Genomic DNA, 17,717 nt, shown 5'->3' on the forward strand with positions numbered 1-17,717 from the left:
ATCATGTTTTACATTACATCCCTAGTATTTATTTATGTTATAAATGGAAGTTTGTACCTTTTCTCTGCCTTCAACCAATTCTCCTTACCCATCCCCTCAGCCTCTGGTAACCACAAATCTGATCTCTTTTTCTATGAGTTTGTATTTTGTTATAATTGACCTACAACACTGTGTTAGTTTCTGTTACACAGCACAGTGATTCAATATGTCTACACATTTCAAAATGATCACCAATATAAGTCTAGCTTTGATCAGTCACTATACAAAGATATTGCATAATTATTGATTATTTTGCCCACACTGTACATTTCATATGTGTGACATTTATTTTGAAACTGGAATTTTGTATGTCTTTATCTCCCTCACCTATTCTCTCTTCTCCCACCTCCCTGCCCTCTAACAACTTGTTTGTTCTCTGTATCTACAATTCTCTTTATGTTTTGTTATATTTGTTCATTTGTTTTATTTTTTAGATTCCACATATAAGTGAAATGATACAGTATTTGTCTTTCTTTGACTTGTTTCACTTAGCATAATATCCTCTAGTTTCATCCATGTTGTTGCAAATGGCACGATTCCCTTCTTTTTTATGGCTGAGTAGTATTCCATTGTATGTATGTACCATATCTTCTTTATGCATTCACCTACTTATGGGCACTGAGGTTGCTTCCATATCTTGGCTATTACAAATAATGCTGTAATGAACATGGGGGTGCATGCATCTTTTCTAATTAGTACTTTAATTTTATTCAGTTTAATACCCAGGAGTGGAAATAGTGGATCATATGTTAATTCCATTTTTAATTTTGTGAAAATCTTCATTCTGTTTTCTATAGTGGCTGCACCAATTTACATTCCCGACAACTGTGCATGAGGGTTCCCTTTTTCTCCATATTCTTGCCGATACATTATTTGTTGTCATTTTGATAAAAGCCATTTTGATGGGCATGAGGTGATACATTGTGGGTTTTTTGTTTTTTCTTTTTTAATTGAAGTGTAGACAATGTACAATATTATACAAGTTACAGGTGTATAACAGAGTGATTCACAATTTTTAAAGGTTATATTCCTTTTATAGATATTATTAAATATTGGCTATATTCCTCATGGTGTGCTATATATCCTTGAAGCTTATGTCATACATAATTGTTTGTACCACTTAGTCCCCTACCCCATATTGCCCCTGCCCCTTCCCTCTCCTCACTGGTAACCACTAGTTTGTTCTCTATATCTGTGGGCCTGTTTCTGTTTTGTTACACACATTTATTTGTTTTATTTCTGAGATTCTATATATGTGATAATATAGAGTATTGGTCTATCTATGTCTGACTTGTTTCACTTAACATAATACTTTTCAAGTCCATCCATGTTGTTGCAAATAGCAAAATTGCAGGGGAGGTTTTGTCTCAATTATTTATTTATTTACTTATTTATTGGCTGTGTTGGGTCTTCATTGCTGTGGGTGTGTTTTCTCTAGTTGTGGAGAGCAGGGGCTACCCTTCGTTGTAGTGCACAGGCTTCTCATTGTGGTGGCGTCTCTTGTTGCAGAGCCTGGGCTCTAGGCACGTGGGCTTCAGTAGTTGTGGCACTCAGGCTCAATAGTTGTGGCTCACAGGCTCTAGAGCGCAGGATCAATTGTTGTGGTGCACGGGCTTAGTTCCTCTGCAGCATGTGGGGTCTTCCCAGACCAGGGATTGAACCCATGTCCCCTGCATCAGCAGGCAGATTCTTAACCACTGTGCCACCAGGGAAGTCCCCCAAATTGAGTTTTTTAAAATGGCCGAATAGTATTTTATCATATATATATTCTGTCATATATATGTATCACAAATATATATATTTTTTTCTTTGTCCATTCATCTGCTGATGGATACTTATGCTGCTTCCATATCTTGGCTATTGTAAATAATCCTGCTATGAACATTGGGGTGCATGTAGGTTTTCAATCTAGTGTTTTTGCTGTTTTTGGATATGTTCTCAGGAGTGGAATTGCTGGGTCATATGGTAGTTCTATTTTTCGTTTTTTGAGAAACGTCCACCCTGTTTTCTACATTAGCTACACCAATTTACATTCCCACCACCACTGAACAAAGGTTTTCTTCTCTCCACATCCTTGCCAACATTTGTTATTTGTGTTCTTTTTGATGATAACCATTCTGACAGGTGTGTGGTGATATCTCGTGGATCTGATTTGCATTTCTCTAATGCTTAGCTATGTTGAGCATCTTTTGATGTGCCTGTTAGCCACCTGTATGTCCTCTTTGGAAAAATGTCTATTCAGGTCTTCGGCCCACTTTTTAATTAGGTTGTTTGTTTGTTTGTTTGTTTGAGTTGTATGAGGTCTTTATATATTTTAGATATCCCTTATTGGTAGTATCATTTGCAAATATTTTCTCCCACTCAGCAGATTGTCTTTTCATTTTGTCAAGATTTCCTTTGCTGTGCAAAAGCTTTTAAGTTTAATTAGGTACTGTTTGTTTATTTTTGCTTTTGTTTCCTTTGCTTTTGTTTCCTTTGCTAGGTAGGAGACAGATCCAAAAAAATATTGTTACAATTGATGCAAAGAGCATTCTGCCTGTTTTCCTCTAGGAGTTTTATAGTATTTGATCTTACATTCAAGTCTTTAATCCATTTTATTTTTGTATATGCTGTTAGAGAATGTTCTAGTTTCATTATTTTACATGTGACTGTCCAGTTTTCCCAGCACCACTTATTGAAGAGCCTGTCTTTTCTCCATTGTGTGTTCTTGCCTCCTTTGTTATAGGTTAATTGACCAAAGGTGCATGGATTTATTTCTGGGCTCTCTGTCTGTTCCACTGATCTATGTGTCTGTTTTTGTGCCAGAACCATACTATGTTGATTACTGTAGATTCATAGTATAGTCTCAAGTCAGGGAGGGTGATTCCTCCAGCTTTGTTCTTTTTCCTCCAGATTGCTTTTACTATTCAGGGTCATATGTGTTTCCATACACATTTTAGGATTATTTGTGTTTGTTCTGTGAAAAATGCCGTTGGTATTTTGATAGGGATTGCACTGAATTTGCAGATTGCTTTGGGTAATATGGTCTTTTTCTCTTTCTTTCTTTCTTTTTTTCTTTTTTCTTTTTTTTGGCTGTGTGGCTTGTGGGGTCTTAGTTCTCTGACCAGGGATTGAACCCACACCCTTGGCAGTGAAACCACCAAGTCCTAACCACTGGACTGCCAGAGATTTCCCTGACCATTTTAACGATATTAATTCTTCCAATCCATGAGCACAATATATCTTTCTATTTTTTGTGTGTCATATTCAGTTTCTTTATTCAGCGTCTTATAGTTTTCCACATACAGGTCTTTTACCTCTTTGGTTAGATTTTATCCTAGGTATTTTATCCTTTTTGGTGTAATTGTAAGTAGGGTTGTTTCCTTAATTTTTCTTTCTGATAGTTTGTTGTTAGTATGTAGGAACCCAACAGATTTCTGTATATTAATATTAATTTTATATCCTGAAATTTTACCTAACTCCTTAATTCATTTTTATAGTTTTTTGCTGGTGTCTTTAGGATTTTTTTATGTATAGTATCATATCATCCACAAAGAGTGATAGTCTTAGTACTTCCTTTCCAATTCAGATTCCTTTTAATTCTTTTTTTCATCTGATTGCTGTGTCTAGGACTTCCAATACCATGTTGAATGAAAGTGGCAAGAGTGGGAATCCTGTCTTGTTCCTGGTCTTAGAGAAAATGCTTTCAGCTTTTCACCATTGAGTATGATATTGGCTATAAGTTTGTCATATGTGGCCTTTAATATGTAGAGGTATGTTCTCGCTATACCTACTCTGCTGAGAGTTTTTATCATAAATGGACTTGAATTTTTCAAAAGTTTTTCTGCATCTGTTGAGATGATCATGTGAATTTTATTCTCCAGTTTGTCAATGTGGTGTATCACATTGATTGATTTGTAGGTATCAAATTATCCTTGCATGCTTGGGATAAATCCTATTTGACCATTGTATATGATACTTTTAATGTACTGTTGAATTCAGTTTGCTAATATTTTGTTGAGGATTTTTGCACCCGTATTTCTCAGTGATATTGGCCTGTAATTTTCTTTTTATGTGGTGTCTTTGTCTAGTTTAAGTATCAGAATGATACTGGCCTTGTAGAATGAGTTTCTCACCTAACAATATAATCAGGAGACAGGTTGGGGACCAAGAATTTTTTTCTCTACTTTCCATTTGGAAGACCAATTATATACAATTCTTACAAAATTGAAACATGGATTTTTTTGATTTAATAAAAGCTAGTTAGGAAAGGTCATCTGTTGTTAAACTCAGATTCACCAGTCACATTTTTTTTCTCTGAACTTACCTGGAAGAGAACATTTAATATGAAAACCATATATTTGAGGACTTTTTAATTTTTTTAAGCTCTTTATTGGAATATAATTGCTTTACACTCTTGTACCAGTTTTTGAGGTACACCAAAGTGAATCAGCTGTATTTATACATATATCCCCATATCCCCTCCCTCCTGCAACTCCCTCCCACCCTCCCTGTCCTAGCCCTCTAAAGCATCACCCATCATTGAGTTGATCTCCCTTTATTATACAGCAACTTCCCACTAGCTATCTATTTTACATTTGGTAGTGTATCTATGTCTATGCTACTCTCTCACTTCATCCTAGCTTGCCCTTCGCCCCCCACCCCCCACCCCAGCCCCGTGTTTGAGGACTTTTTAAAAAACTTCTGTTTTATGACTAACAAATCACTTGGCTCTTATACTGTTACATTACATAGAAAGGAAGGTTTGGTATCATTTTCCCAGTTATCATGTAAATTGTTTTATTTATTGAGTATCCTTAAGAAAATAAATCCTAAGATATTTTCTAATTTAAAATGAACTATTTGAGGTTTATTCAACTCATCTATTTCATAAATAATCAATATGTATTTATTCAACAACTATTTAACATAATAGGGTGAGATGTTGTGAACTGATATATACAGAATGTTGAAGACTATTTTTTTTAATAGGCAGAACTTCTAGATGCTGCTGCTGGCATTAATGTACGGTTCAGATTGGGTGGTGTAAGTATGGATAAATTCTTATTTAGTAGTTTTAAAGCACATTTATGTGAAATTTAAAATATATAATTTTTGAAAACATAAACCATTTTTCTAATGAAATTGAAATGGTCCTTTGAACTTTTCCATCTGTAGGTTAAATTTCCACCTGAAATATACTATAAAATTTTCACTCACAGACATATTGAAGATCTGTGTGCTAATAGCCCTAGAGATTACACAAAACTTCCAGCAAAACATACATCTCATATTAAAAGTGATCATCTTCAGGAAGAGGACTACAGTGGCTGGTATCGTCGTATAGAGAACAACGGCTGGAGGCCTGTTTCTGATAAAGTAAGAAAAGATAAACATAAATAATTTTGAGTATTATATGCTCGGAAACCTATCTTTCTGAAAATCAATTTTTAGATTATTTTTTAAAATAATAAATCCTACAAATTTAACTGACAAAATTTGCTTAAGTTAACTACTCTCGAGTTACTAATGTACTTCAAGATACAGCAATATATCTTTTTATTTTTTACATTTACTTCTACTTTTCATAATCAGCTTTGAATCTAGACTATTGTTAGATACTCTCTGGTACTCAAACATTACCAATCTTTATAACAAAGCAAATCTGAAGATGTTATTAACTCTATATTAATCCTTGGACAGCAGGTGGGGGTTCTTGAGAATAATATACCATTTTCTCTATAGAGCTTGTAACAGCAGGCACTAGTGGGAAATCATTTGGGTTTTCATGGTGTTGGAAAATTTAACATGTACTCATATGAACTGAATAGTATGAGTTTAAATATACATGGTTTCTAATACATATATGTGATTTGAGGACTTTTCTATAGACACCCATATTTAATCTCCTTTTTGTGGAAATAATTTCTATCTAAGGATATTTGTAAACTTACATTTCAAAAGTTAACATTATCTGGTTCTGTAGCTCTGGCTGTGTGTTTATATGGCCTCATGTATCTTCATTCAAATCCTCAATCTCTGATATACAGATTGTAGAATGTGGTATATTGAATATACTAAGTATGAAAAGTGAAAATGATCAAAGTGTGAATTCATTCATTCATTCAACAAACTTTATTGCATACCAACCAGATGTCAGGCATTGTACTAGATGCTCGGGAAGCAATGGTAAATAAGAATAGTCCCTCCCCTCAAGTAGTTTATCTTTTAATTAGGGAGAGAGTCATGTAAACAGGATATTTCTGTACAGTGCAGTGAATCTATGCTTTAATGGGGCAAATTCAGAGTGTTGTGGGGGATAAGAAACTCTCTTCTTTGTTATTTAATGTTTATGTGGTGAGGGAGGAGGAATGGATTGGAAATAGGAAAACAGGCAACCTGTTAGTATAAAGTATCAAACAGGGGAAACCACAAAGTCTTGGGACACGATAGTGAGACTTCTGAATTCTTGGAGGGTATCCATGTTCCTTGAGGATTAGAGGCTTCAAAAGTCAACGGCACCTACTGGTCAGATTTGTTCTTAGGAGAAACTAAAACACTCTTAGAGCATGTCTATTCATTTAGTCATTCAACAAACACTTATTAAACAGCACCTCAGTACACTAATACTTTGTCAGTTTTTCTATGGCATGTGTCTCTTAAGACTTAATTGCCATTAACTTAATTAGAAATATCTTAAAAGGATCTATCGTCTCTTCTGTTTCTATCTTGGCATATTCCTACTGAACACACAGAAGTTCTTGTGTATATTCAGATAATCTCATACTGAGTAATTCAATATTTTGTGTATTCATTTTTCATTTTTCAATAGTTTTGGAGGCCTACTGAAGATGTAATGGTGGGAGACAAAAAGGAAAGTGAATTCCATTTCTCTAAATTGAAGAGAAGGCAAGATATGGAAAAAAAAAGAAAAATTAGAAAAATAGAATGGATGCGGCAAATGTAAGTTGATGAAATACTTAGACTTACTAAAGAAGTATACAGTAATTTTTTTAGAAGTATACAGTAATTTTTAAAAATTGCTGTCACTACTAAAATAATTACGTTACATTAAAAATAAGATGAAAGATAACAGTTATTTTTTTTTAAATACATGGAAAGCAAATATTTAATAAATGCCTGCCAGATACTGTTAATTTCTGGGATATAAATGGCAAAAGGCAGGTTCTCTCTGACCATAGGCTCTCTTTGACCACAATCTTTTGGAATATAAGATATGAAAATCAGCATTAACTCTTATATATGAGATAACTTTAATAGGACCCTCTAGACCCACTCTATACCATGCTCAACCTTTCTCTCTCCCCGAAGGAAACAGCCTTGTATGCATCACACTAACAGTCATTCTGGACCTATCTAACAAATATTAAAAGCAAGTCTGAAAAGAATCAAATTGTTTCCAAGTTTACTTGACAGTATCCAAGAACAAAGCCCCCAAATATTTAAAGGAATACAAAAAGAAAACCTCCAGTGCTCAAAATCATATAAAATTCATAATGTCTACCATATAGTACTCAATTACCAGGCACTCAAAGGAGCAGGAAAATAGATCCCTGAGAAGAAAAAATATCAGCCAACTCACAAAAAATATCTTTTAAAAATAAAAATGAAAGAAAACTTTTCAGACAGACAAAAGCTGAGTTCTATGACCATGAACAGACCAGCAGTGTAAGAAACATTAAAGGAAGTCCTTAGGCAGAAGAAAGTGATTCTAGGTAAAAGTCTGGATCCGTGCAAGGATGAAGAACACCAAAAATGGTGACTGTGTAAGTAAATATAAAGGGCATTTCTTGTTACTACTTAAATCTCTCTAAAAGGTAATTAACTAACTACTAAACTATACACTTAAAAAGAGTTAAGATAAATAGTTATGATGATAAACTTTATGTTGGTTTTACTACAATATTTAAAATGATAGGTATTAAATTTTTATATTGTAAACTAATGAGTTAATATTGATGTTGCCAATCAAGTTATACTTCAGTTCCTGATTCCACAATTATACACCTTTTCCCTTATATTGAAAATCTTCATCAAACAAAATATAATTGCTTATTTTTTTGACAAGTAAATAATTCCAAAAATAACAATATAATATCAACATAGAGATGCAATTACTAAATAAAGTTCAAAAACATTTCTAAAAAGCAGAAACAGTAACAATGTATTATGGTATTTAAAAATTTATAGCAGTGCAGAAGTAAATATATGATAACAATACCACAAAGGTTGGGAGGGATGAAATGGAAATGTACTGCTGGAAGGTCCTTATACTACACATGAAGTGGTATAATATTGCTAAAGTAGTCCATGATAGTTAAATATATATACTACAAACCCTAAAGCAACCATAAAATCAACAAGAACTATGTAAACCTAATAAGCTAATAATGAAGATAAAATAGAATCATAACAAACAATTCATCCTCTCTTGAATGAGGAAAGGAAACAAAGAACAGGCAAGACAAATATAAAATGAAGAGCATGATATAGATTAAAATCAACATATCAATAATTATATTAAATGTAAATGGTCTAAGCATCTCAAATAAAGACAGAGACTGACAGACTGGATAAGAAAGCAAGACCCAACTATATGTTATGTACAAGAACTAACAGCACAAATAGGTTAAAAGTAAAAGCATCAAGAGAACTATGCTAATAGTAATCAAAAGAAAGGTGGAGTAACTATGTTAATATCAAACAAAGTAATAATAGAGGGGTAATTTCATCAGGAGAACATAGTCCTAAATGCTTGTTTACATAATAACAGAGCTTCAAAATACATGAAATAAAAGCTAATAGTACTGAAAGGAGAAATAGACAAATCCAAAATTATAATCAGAGATTTCAAAACACTTTTCTTAGTAATTGATATAAGTGGACAATAAATTAGTAAAGATATAGAAGACTCGAGTAACACTGTCAATGAACCTGACATAATTGGCATTTAGAGAGCACTGAACACAACAAAAGAAAACACATTCTTTTCAAGTGCACATGAAACATTCACCAATACACACCTTATTCTGGGTGATAAAGCAAATATCTACAAATTTAAAAGAATTAAAATCATACAAAGGAGGTTCTCTGATCCTGATTAAATTAAAAAAGAATTTAAAACAGAATAAAATAACAGAAAAATTTCTGGAAAACCTCCAAATATTTGGATATTAAATAGCCTACGTCTAAATAATCCATGAGTCAAAGTCACAAGAGGAACTTGAAAATATTTTTGATTTAATAAAAAATGAAACTATAATATTAAAATTGAGGGATGTAGCTAAAGAAGTACTTACAGGAAAATTTATAGCATTTTCTGTGAGGCAAGTGTTATCAGATATAAAACCACTCAAGGCTTATGAGAAAAAAAAGATATTACAAGAAAATAACAACTAATATCTCTCATGAACATAGATACATGATAATAAATATTATAAAAAATGGAGTTTATCCTAGGAATATAAGATTGGCTTAGCATTTGGAAATCAATCAAAGCAATTCACCATATTAACAGACTTAAAAAAGAAAACTGGATATAATCATCTCAAAAGATGCAGAAAAATTACTGCAAAAATCCAACTAACATTTGTAATTAAAACTCTTGGTAAATTAGGAATAGATGAGAGCCTCCTCAACTTGATGAAGGGCATCTATGAAAAGCCTGCAGCCAACATGATACTTAATAGTGAATGGCTGCACACTTTCTCTCTAAGATCAGGAGCAAGGTAAGGATGTCTGCACTCACTTCTTTACACTTCTTTACAACATTGCACTGGAAGTCCTAATCAGTGCAATAAGGCTAGCGGGGTAGGAGAGACACTGTCTCTGGCACGGAGGAGATACTGAGATTGGAAAACAGCTAACAGAGTCCTTATTCACAGTTGACATGATCATCTAAGTACAGAATTTGAAGGAATCTACTAAAAAGCTACTGGAACTAATAGATGAGTTTCTCAAGGTTGTGAGATACAGAAACCAATTGTATTGCAAAAAAAAACTGGAAATTAAAATTAAAAAAATCTTTTATAGTAGCATCAGAAAATATGAAATACCTAGGCATAAATTGAGGGGAAAATCTACATGACCTGTACACTGAAAAGGAATACACATTGTTGATAAAACTTAAGACAAATAAACAAAGAGCTGTAAGATATTCACCAGAAGACTCAATATTGTTAAGATATCAGTTGTCTCCAAATTGATGTATACAGTCAATGTAATCACAATCAAAAGTTCCAGCAGGTTTTTTTTTGTGGAATTTGACAAGTTGATTTGAAAATATATATGTAAGTGCAAAGGAACTAGAATAGTCAAAATAATTTTGGAAAAAAATTTGGAGAGCTTATGTTACCTGATTTTAAGACTTCTTATAAAACTACTATAATCAAGATGTGTTATTGGCATTAAGATAGATATACAGATCAATGGAACAGAATAGACAGTTGAGAAATAGACCCACACACATTGTTAGCTGAGTTTCAATACAGGTGCCACGGCAATTTAATTGGAAAAGGATATTCTTTTCAACAAATTGGTACTCAAATGCAGGGAAATGAACCTTAATCTTTATGTCACATCATATATAAAATTAATTTGAAAAAAGACCATAGATCTAAATATAAGAATTAACACCATAGTGCATACAACTCAATGTGAAGAAAACAAACAACCCAATCAGAAAATGGGCTGAAGACCTAAATAGACATTTCTCCAAAGAAAACATACAGATGACCAACAGGCACATGAAAAGATGCTCAACATTGCTAGTTATTAGAGAAATTCAAATCAAAACCACAATGAGGTATCACCTCACACTTGTCAGGATGGCCAATTTCAAAAAATTTACAACTAATAAATGCTGGGAGGGTGTGGTGAAAAGGGGACCCTCTACACTGTTGGTGGGAATGTACATTGGTGCAGCCAGTATGGAAAACAGTATGGAGGTTCCTTAAAAAACTAAAAATAGAGCTATCATATGATCCAGCAATCCCATTCCTGGGCATATATCCAGAAAAGACAGAAACGCTAATTTGAAAAGATACGTGTACCCCAATGTTCATAGCACCACTATTTACAATAGCCAAGATATGGAAACAACCCAAGTACCCATCAACAAACAGACGATTGGTTTAAGAAGATGTGTGGTGTGTGTGTGTGCATATGCATATACACACACAAACACACAATTTACATATATTTACATATATAATTTACATATATGCATATATAATATATAATTTACAATAGCCAAGACTGTCACAGTCTTGTATACATATATATAATGGAATATTAGCCATAAGGAGGAATAAAATAATGCCATTTGCAGCATCATGGATGGATGTAGAGTATATCATACTAACTGAAGTAAGTCAGACAGAGAAAAGACAAATATTACTTGATATCCCTTATATGTGGAATCTAAAAATAATACAAATGAAACTATATACATAACAGAATCAGACTCACAGACATAGAAAACAAACTTATGATTACCAAAGGGGAAAGTGTGGGGAAGGATAATTTAGGAGATGGGATTAACAGTTACAAACTACTATACATTAAATACGTAAGCAACGAGGATTTACTGTATAACATAGGGAACTATATTCAATATCTTTTAATAACCTATAATGGAAAATAATATGAAAAGTATGTATATGTCTGAATAAATATCATAAAATAAAAGCACTTTATGAGACCTTAAAAAAACTAGAGTTAACACCATAAAATACCCAAAAATAAGCAAACAATAAAACCTTAATGACAAAGATTTCTTAAATAGAACACAGAAAGCATGAAGTATAAAAGAAAATATTGTTAAATTGTACTTCATCAAAGATGAAAGCATTTGCCCTCCTAAAGACTCTTTTGCAAAAATAGCAATGCAAGTCACAGACAGGAAGAGAGCATCTGCAAAATATGTACATGATAAAAGTCTTGTATCTAGAATAAGTTAAAAAAAACTCTCAAAATTCAATGATAAGAAGACAACCTAATTTTAAAATGGGCAAAAGATCTGAACACTCTACCAACAAATATACAGATAGCAAAAAAGCACAGGTGGGCTAATGACTATCATCATTAGTCATTAGGAAAGTACAAACCAGGACTGGAATGAGACACCACTGCACAACCACTAGAATGGCTAAAATAGTCTGTCATACCAGTTGTTGGCATGGATATGGGCAAATGCAAACTGTTTACACACACTTTGGAAACCAGTTTGACAGTTTTTTTTTCTCTCAGTTTTACACGTTAACACATCTACCATTAAATCCCAGCCATTCTTCTCAGATATTTACCAAGAGAAATAGAAACATATGTCTACAGAAAGATTGTAATGCAAGCTCATAGCAGCTTTATTTGTAATAGACCAAAACCAGAAACAACCAATCAACCCAAATGTCAATAGATAAATTGTGATCTATGTACACCAAGGAATTCTACTCAGCAGTACAAAGGAATGAATTATTCATACGTAACCACATGAATGAATCTCAAAATAATGATGCTGAATGAAAGCAACCAGTCAAAAAAGAGTACATATTGTAACATTTCATACACAGAAAATTCTAGAAAATACAAGGAAATCTAGAATGACACCAAGCAAATAAGTACTTGTCTGGAGATGATGGTGGGGAAAAGGAGTGAGGGAAGGATAACAAAGTAGCACAAGGAACCTTGCAGGGGTTGGGGGGGTGGTGATGGATATGTTTGTTTCTTTTATTACAGTGATGGGTTCACAGGTATATATGTCAAAATTCTTCAAATTGTACAGCTTAAATACAGTTTACTATATATCACTTATACCTCAATAAGTTGTAAAAAAATTTTTTTAAAGAACATGTTCAGACAATCAGAAGATCTCCTTGGAGCAACCCTGCAGCTCATGTGGTTGCAGGGTGATTTGGAGGCAATCCAGGGGCAGGTAAAAGGGTCACAAAGTCACATGCTTGCAGGGCATCCAAGAGACCTAGCAGGTCTTGTGCACTAAGCTAAGGGCATGAGTGGGGAAGAAGTGTAACTGTGAGACCTGGGAAGGGGATATTTGGGCAGACATAGACAAGGCTTGAGTTTTCAAACTCTCCTGTTGGTGAAGGAAACCCTTCCTCCCTGTTTGAGGGAACCAGCCTTTCTCTGCATCAAGGCCTTTCAACCACTGTACCTGGCTCAGTTGCCCCACACACTTACACTTAGGACCCCCCACAACCATTTCCTCAGTGCTTCCAGCCCCCACTGGGACTTACATCTCAGGACAGTCCAGACAGTAAGGTAGAAGATCTACTCCAGGAGGAGACGACTTACTTATAAACCCAAAGAGTTCTGAGAATTTACCCATCTGTATTGACAGGAGCTCAGAAGAATGTGTGGAAGTGGATTCTAAGGTGTTCAGGAGTTGATTGGGCTGAATTTACTGATATGGCCACACTCACCTGAAATTAGGGATTTAATGCATGTTGGCTTGAGTGTCCAGAAATGGTGTTTAAGGACTTCCCTTGCGGTCCAGTGGTTAGGACTCCACGTTTCCACCACAGGGGGTACGGGTTCGATCCCTGGTCTGGGAACTAAGATCCCAGAAGCCACACTGTGTGGTCAAAACAACAACAATAGAAGGGTGTTTGGTCTGTTAGGTTGGCTAATCAAAGCCTGAATTCAACCAAAGCTCTACAGTTACAAAATGCCAGAACTTCTCTAGCATACTGTAGAAAATGATTCCTAAAGCCTTGGGGAATGCATATGTTTGTTCCTATTATGTGCAATCTGCCTAGCCACCCACTAGCTGTAACTAAGGGGGCCCCAAAGTTATTCATCAAATTATTAAGAAATTAGGGGGACAGCAGAATTCTTGATGAACTTGTGGTGGCCATTCTTTATAGACTGGAGATGACAGTGGAGAAAATTGTGATGGAATTTTTTCCTTTAGTTCACTGGGAATCATGGAATTTTGAAGTAGTAGATGTCAGGTGGTGACACAAATTACAGCTAAGCTTCCTCCAGATGTGGTTTCTTTAATGGAGCAAATCAACACCGTCCCTGGCATCTGTTAGGCTGCTATTGACTTGGCAAATGTGTCCTTTCCCATCCCAGTCAGTAAGAAAAAGAGCTTGTATTTACATGGAGAGAACAGAGTGTATCTTTATGTCTTGCTCTCAGAGCTATGTCAGCTCTTTTTCTCTTGTCCCCAGGGGCATGGTATCTCACTTCCTGTAGAACATCATGCCTGTCCTTTACAGCATCATTTCAGTATAAAGTAGATGTGGTATATGTAGAATGGGTCTGAGAAGGTCCAGAAGCCCAAAGGTAAGCTGTATGAGCAGGTGGCTCAGATTTCAACACCTACTTGGGTTGCCCATATGCTGGCTCCTCTTCATCCCCACACTTTTGGCTTCATGGGGAGTCACTTGTGACATGTTAACAGAGGGAGAGTATATTAGGTCTAATTCACCAGGAATTTGCACAATGCTGGTGACATCCAAAACTCACTAGAAAGTCACTAGGTTATGACCCCTCAATTGGTCAAAGGATATTCTCCCAATGAGCACACTTCATAGAGAATGAGGTGGGATCTTATTGACTGTGGGCAGTAGCTAAAAGCTTCTCCACTGATTAGGGACTTGGAAATAATTAAGTTGGAAACTGATGATCAGGTCTAGGAAAAGCTATACTCAGAATGGTCAATAAACATATTGACATCCCTGTGAATGTCCTCCAAAGGGCTTAGATAAGGCAAAAAGCTGTCAGATCCATCCTGTGCAAGTCAGCATTTTCTGCCACTACTCAGTGATTGCTCAGATTGGCCAGGGTTACAGTGATGGAGGCTATATATAGACTCATAGATACCGTCTTTCCTTCACTAAGGCTATTCTGGCTATATAGTTGCAGCTGACTGTACAGCAAAGGTCATTGTTTGCCCTCCATAATGGGATATGCTGACTACCTGGTGGCAGGCTAATTATACTGGACCCTTCCTATAATAGAGGAGGCATCCTTCTGTCTTCAGAGAGATAAACATTCGCATATGTATTTTATTCCCCTGCCTGCATTACCTCTGTCGGCAATATCATTCATTACAGAATGCTTTATCCATCATCACTTTATTCCATACAACATTATCTACAACCAGGAGACCCACGTACAGCAAAGGAATGGTAGTAATGGGCTCAGAACAACAAAATATACTCATCGTTACTTAGAAACACCTGGCTTTGACAGAGTGCTGGTAAGACTTGCTGAAGCTCAGGTATAGCTCCAGTTGGGAGACATCTAGTAATAAGCCAATGCACGTGAACAATAATCTTCTATTTTACTCAGAAAATCTAGAAACAATAAATGCTGGAGAGGGTGTGGAGAAAAGGGAACCCTCCTGCAGTGTTAGTGGGAATGTAAATTGGTACAGCCACTATGGAGAACAGTATGGAGGTTCCTTAAAAAACTAAAAATACAACTACCATATGATCCAGCAATCCCACTACTGGGCATATACCCAGAGAAAGCCATAATTCAAAAAGACACATTGCAGCACTATTTACAATAGCCAGGTCATGGAAGCAACCTAAATGTCCATCAACAGATGAATGGATAAAAAAGATGTGGTACATTGAACTTGGTGTACCTCAAAAAAATAAATATAAAATGAAAAAAAAAAGATGTGGTACATATACACAATGGAATGTTACTCAGCCATAAAAAGGAATGAAATTGGGACAGTTGTAGATGCATGGATGGACCCAGAGACTGTCATACAGAGTGAAGTAAGTCAGAAAGAGAAAAATATTGTATATTAACACATGTATGTGGAATACAGAAAAATGGTGCAGATCAAGCAGTTTGCAAGGCAGAAATAGAGACACAGACGTAGAGAACAAACATATGGACACCAAGGGGCGAAAGTGGCGGGGGGATGGGGTTGGGGTGGGATGAATTGGAAGATTGGGATTGCCATATATACATTACTTATAAGAAAAAAAATCAAATTGTACACTTTAAATATATGTAGATTATTGTATGTCAATTACATCTCAATAAAAGTCCTTTAAAAATCTTCTATTTTAATTCTTCTTTCTTTCCTGTGTTTATTTATTCTCAAAACAATCCTCACCCATGACTGAGCTCTTTATTTCTAATTATATGTCCATTTCCATCTCAAATTCAACAGGTCTACACATTTCTTATCTTTTCCGTCATAAAAGTGGTTTCTTTTTAGTATTCCTCCTGGCCTCGGTTTATGACACCATCATTTACCTGGTCATCCAAGCCAGAATTGTAGATGAAGTCCTAGGCCTCTTACCTTTCATAACTTCCTATGTGTAATCTATCCTTAGGTCCTATTAATTGTGCTTCCAGAGTTTCTCCGAAATCTGACCTTTCTCTCAGTCTCCACTACAGCATCTCATCATTCTCAACACTGCTTCACCTGCCGAGTTCCTCTAACTGGTCTTTGTCTCTTTTCTCTTCTCCATCTCTATATAGACTGAGGTGATGTTTCTAAAGCATAAATTAAATCACTTCCTTACCTGAAACATGTTAGGGGCTCCGCATCACCTAGATGCCACATGATATTCCTTATCCCCAGGTTGCTCTTTTCTGGTTCAGCTACATGGCAACAAGATCTTCATCTTTTGATACTTGGCTCAAATATCTCCTTCTGAAGCCTTCCCTGACATCCCTAGACATAGTTAAGCACTTCCTTTTGATGTGCCCCCATAGATCTTTTATATACTCAGTTGTCACATTTTTGCAATTATCTGTATATTTGTCTGCCATCTCCACTAGAGTTTTAAACCCTAAAGAACAGAAATGCTGTTCTATTTCTTAATTAGCACCAGGCCTCAGAAACAGTAGATGCTTAATGAATATATGTTGCTTGCTTGTCAAATGAATGAGTGCATTAATCCTCGTGGCTCAGTGTTGTTTCCTTTTTGTAAGGTTGCGGGGTTGAATGAGAAATTTCACTTTGTGTGCTTTGGTCATTGATGGCATTTCAAACCCTTCCATTTGACTGTTGCTGAGAATCAACAGTTTAAAAAAAATCAATAAAATCTTGATTTTTTTTTTAACCTCTGTCTTACTAAAAGAATTGTGATTTTCACATCTGTTCCTTCCTTGTATACCTACAGATCTGAGCTCTCCTTGACCTCATTTCCAATTCCAACCTTGGTTCTTACTAGGTCTTTGCATTTAAACTCCTCTCCCTATCATGATATTTAGAAAAAGTTTAATTTAAAAATTTAAATATTAAATTTTTTAGCTTAGAAAAAATATGAGAACATTTTAAAGTGAATATATTGCAATATTACTTATAAAGTCAAATTTTATATTGTTTCTATTTTCTCTTTAAAATACCACCCTATAAAACATGATTATTATAAAGTGATCTTTATTTCTGATCACTATTATATTTGAAATTCTGTATTTGCTAACTTGTTTCATGACTATTATAGACTGCTTAATAGTGACTAATTTTTAAAGTGTTCAAAACAGAACTACATTATTGGGATATTTTATAATTCTCTTTAAACAAAGTATGAGAGCAAAAATAAATATCCTCTATTCCCTGAACATAATAGGCACCTATGTTTTAAATGAATGAATGATGGTACCCAAATGCCCAGATTTATTAATTCTCATGCCACAACAAAAATGCATTTAGAAATCAAAAAATACTGGAAGGCTGG

General features: G+C 34.9%; 2 protein-coding genes across 3 annotated transcripts in view; one reads left to right on the plus strand and one right to left on the minus strand.

Moving 5' to 3' along the window:
• C9H11orf65 (chromosome 9 C11orf65 homolog) overlaps positions 1-17,717 on the plus strand; it is a 91,488-nt gene that overhangs the window by 54,679 nt on the left and 19,092 nt on the right. The window contains exons 4-6 of the mRNA XM_057750341.1: positions 5,011-5,064; positions 5,197-5,397; positions 6,851-6,981. Of these exons, the coding sequence (XP_057606324.1) occupies positions 5,011-5,064; positions 5,197-5,397; positions 6,851-6,981 (386 nt within the window). The remainder of the gene's footprint in view (positions 1-5,010; positions 5,065-5,196; positions 5,398-6,850; positions 6,982-17,717) is intronic.
• Positions 1-17,717, minus strand: part of ATM (ATM serine/threonine kinase) — a 211,345-nt gene that overhangs the window by 5,941 nt on the left and 187,687 nt on the right. Inside the window, exon 66 of one of the 2 annotated variants that reach the window (XM_057750327.1) lies at positions 6,078-6,095. The exons of the other annotated variant lie outside the window; for it this stretch is intronic. The gene's annotated coding sequence lies outside the window, so the exon portion shown is untranslated. Of the gene's footprint in view, positions 1-6,077; positions 6,096-17,717 lie in introns of those variants that run through there. 2 annotated transcript variants of the gene reach the window in all.

The sequence above is a fragment of the Hippopotamus amphibius genome, chromosome 9, assembly GCF_030028045.1.
Source record: "Hippopotamus amphibius kiboko isolate mHipAmp2 chromosome 9, mHipAmp2.hap2, whole genome shotgun sequence".
In the NCBI taxonomy this organism is placed as follows: domain Eukaryota; kingdom Metazoa; phylum Chordata; class Mammalia; order Artiodactyla; family Hippopotamidae; genus Hippopotamus; species Hippopotamus amphibius.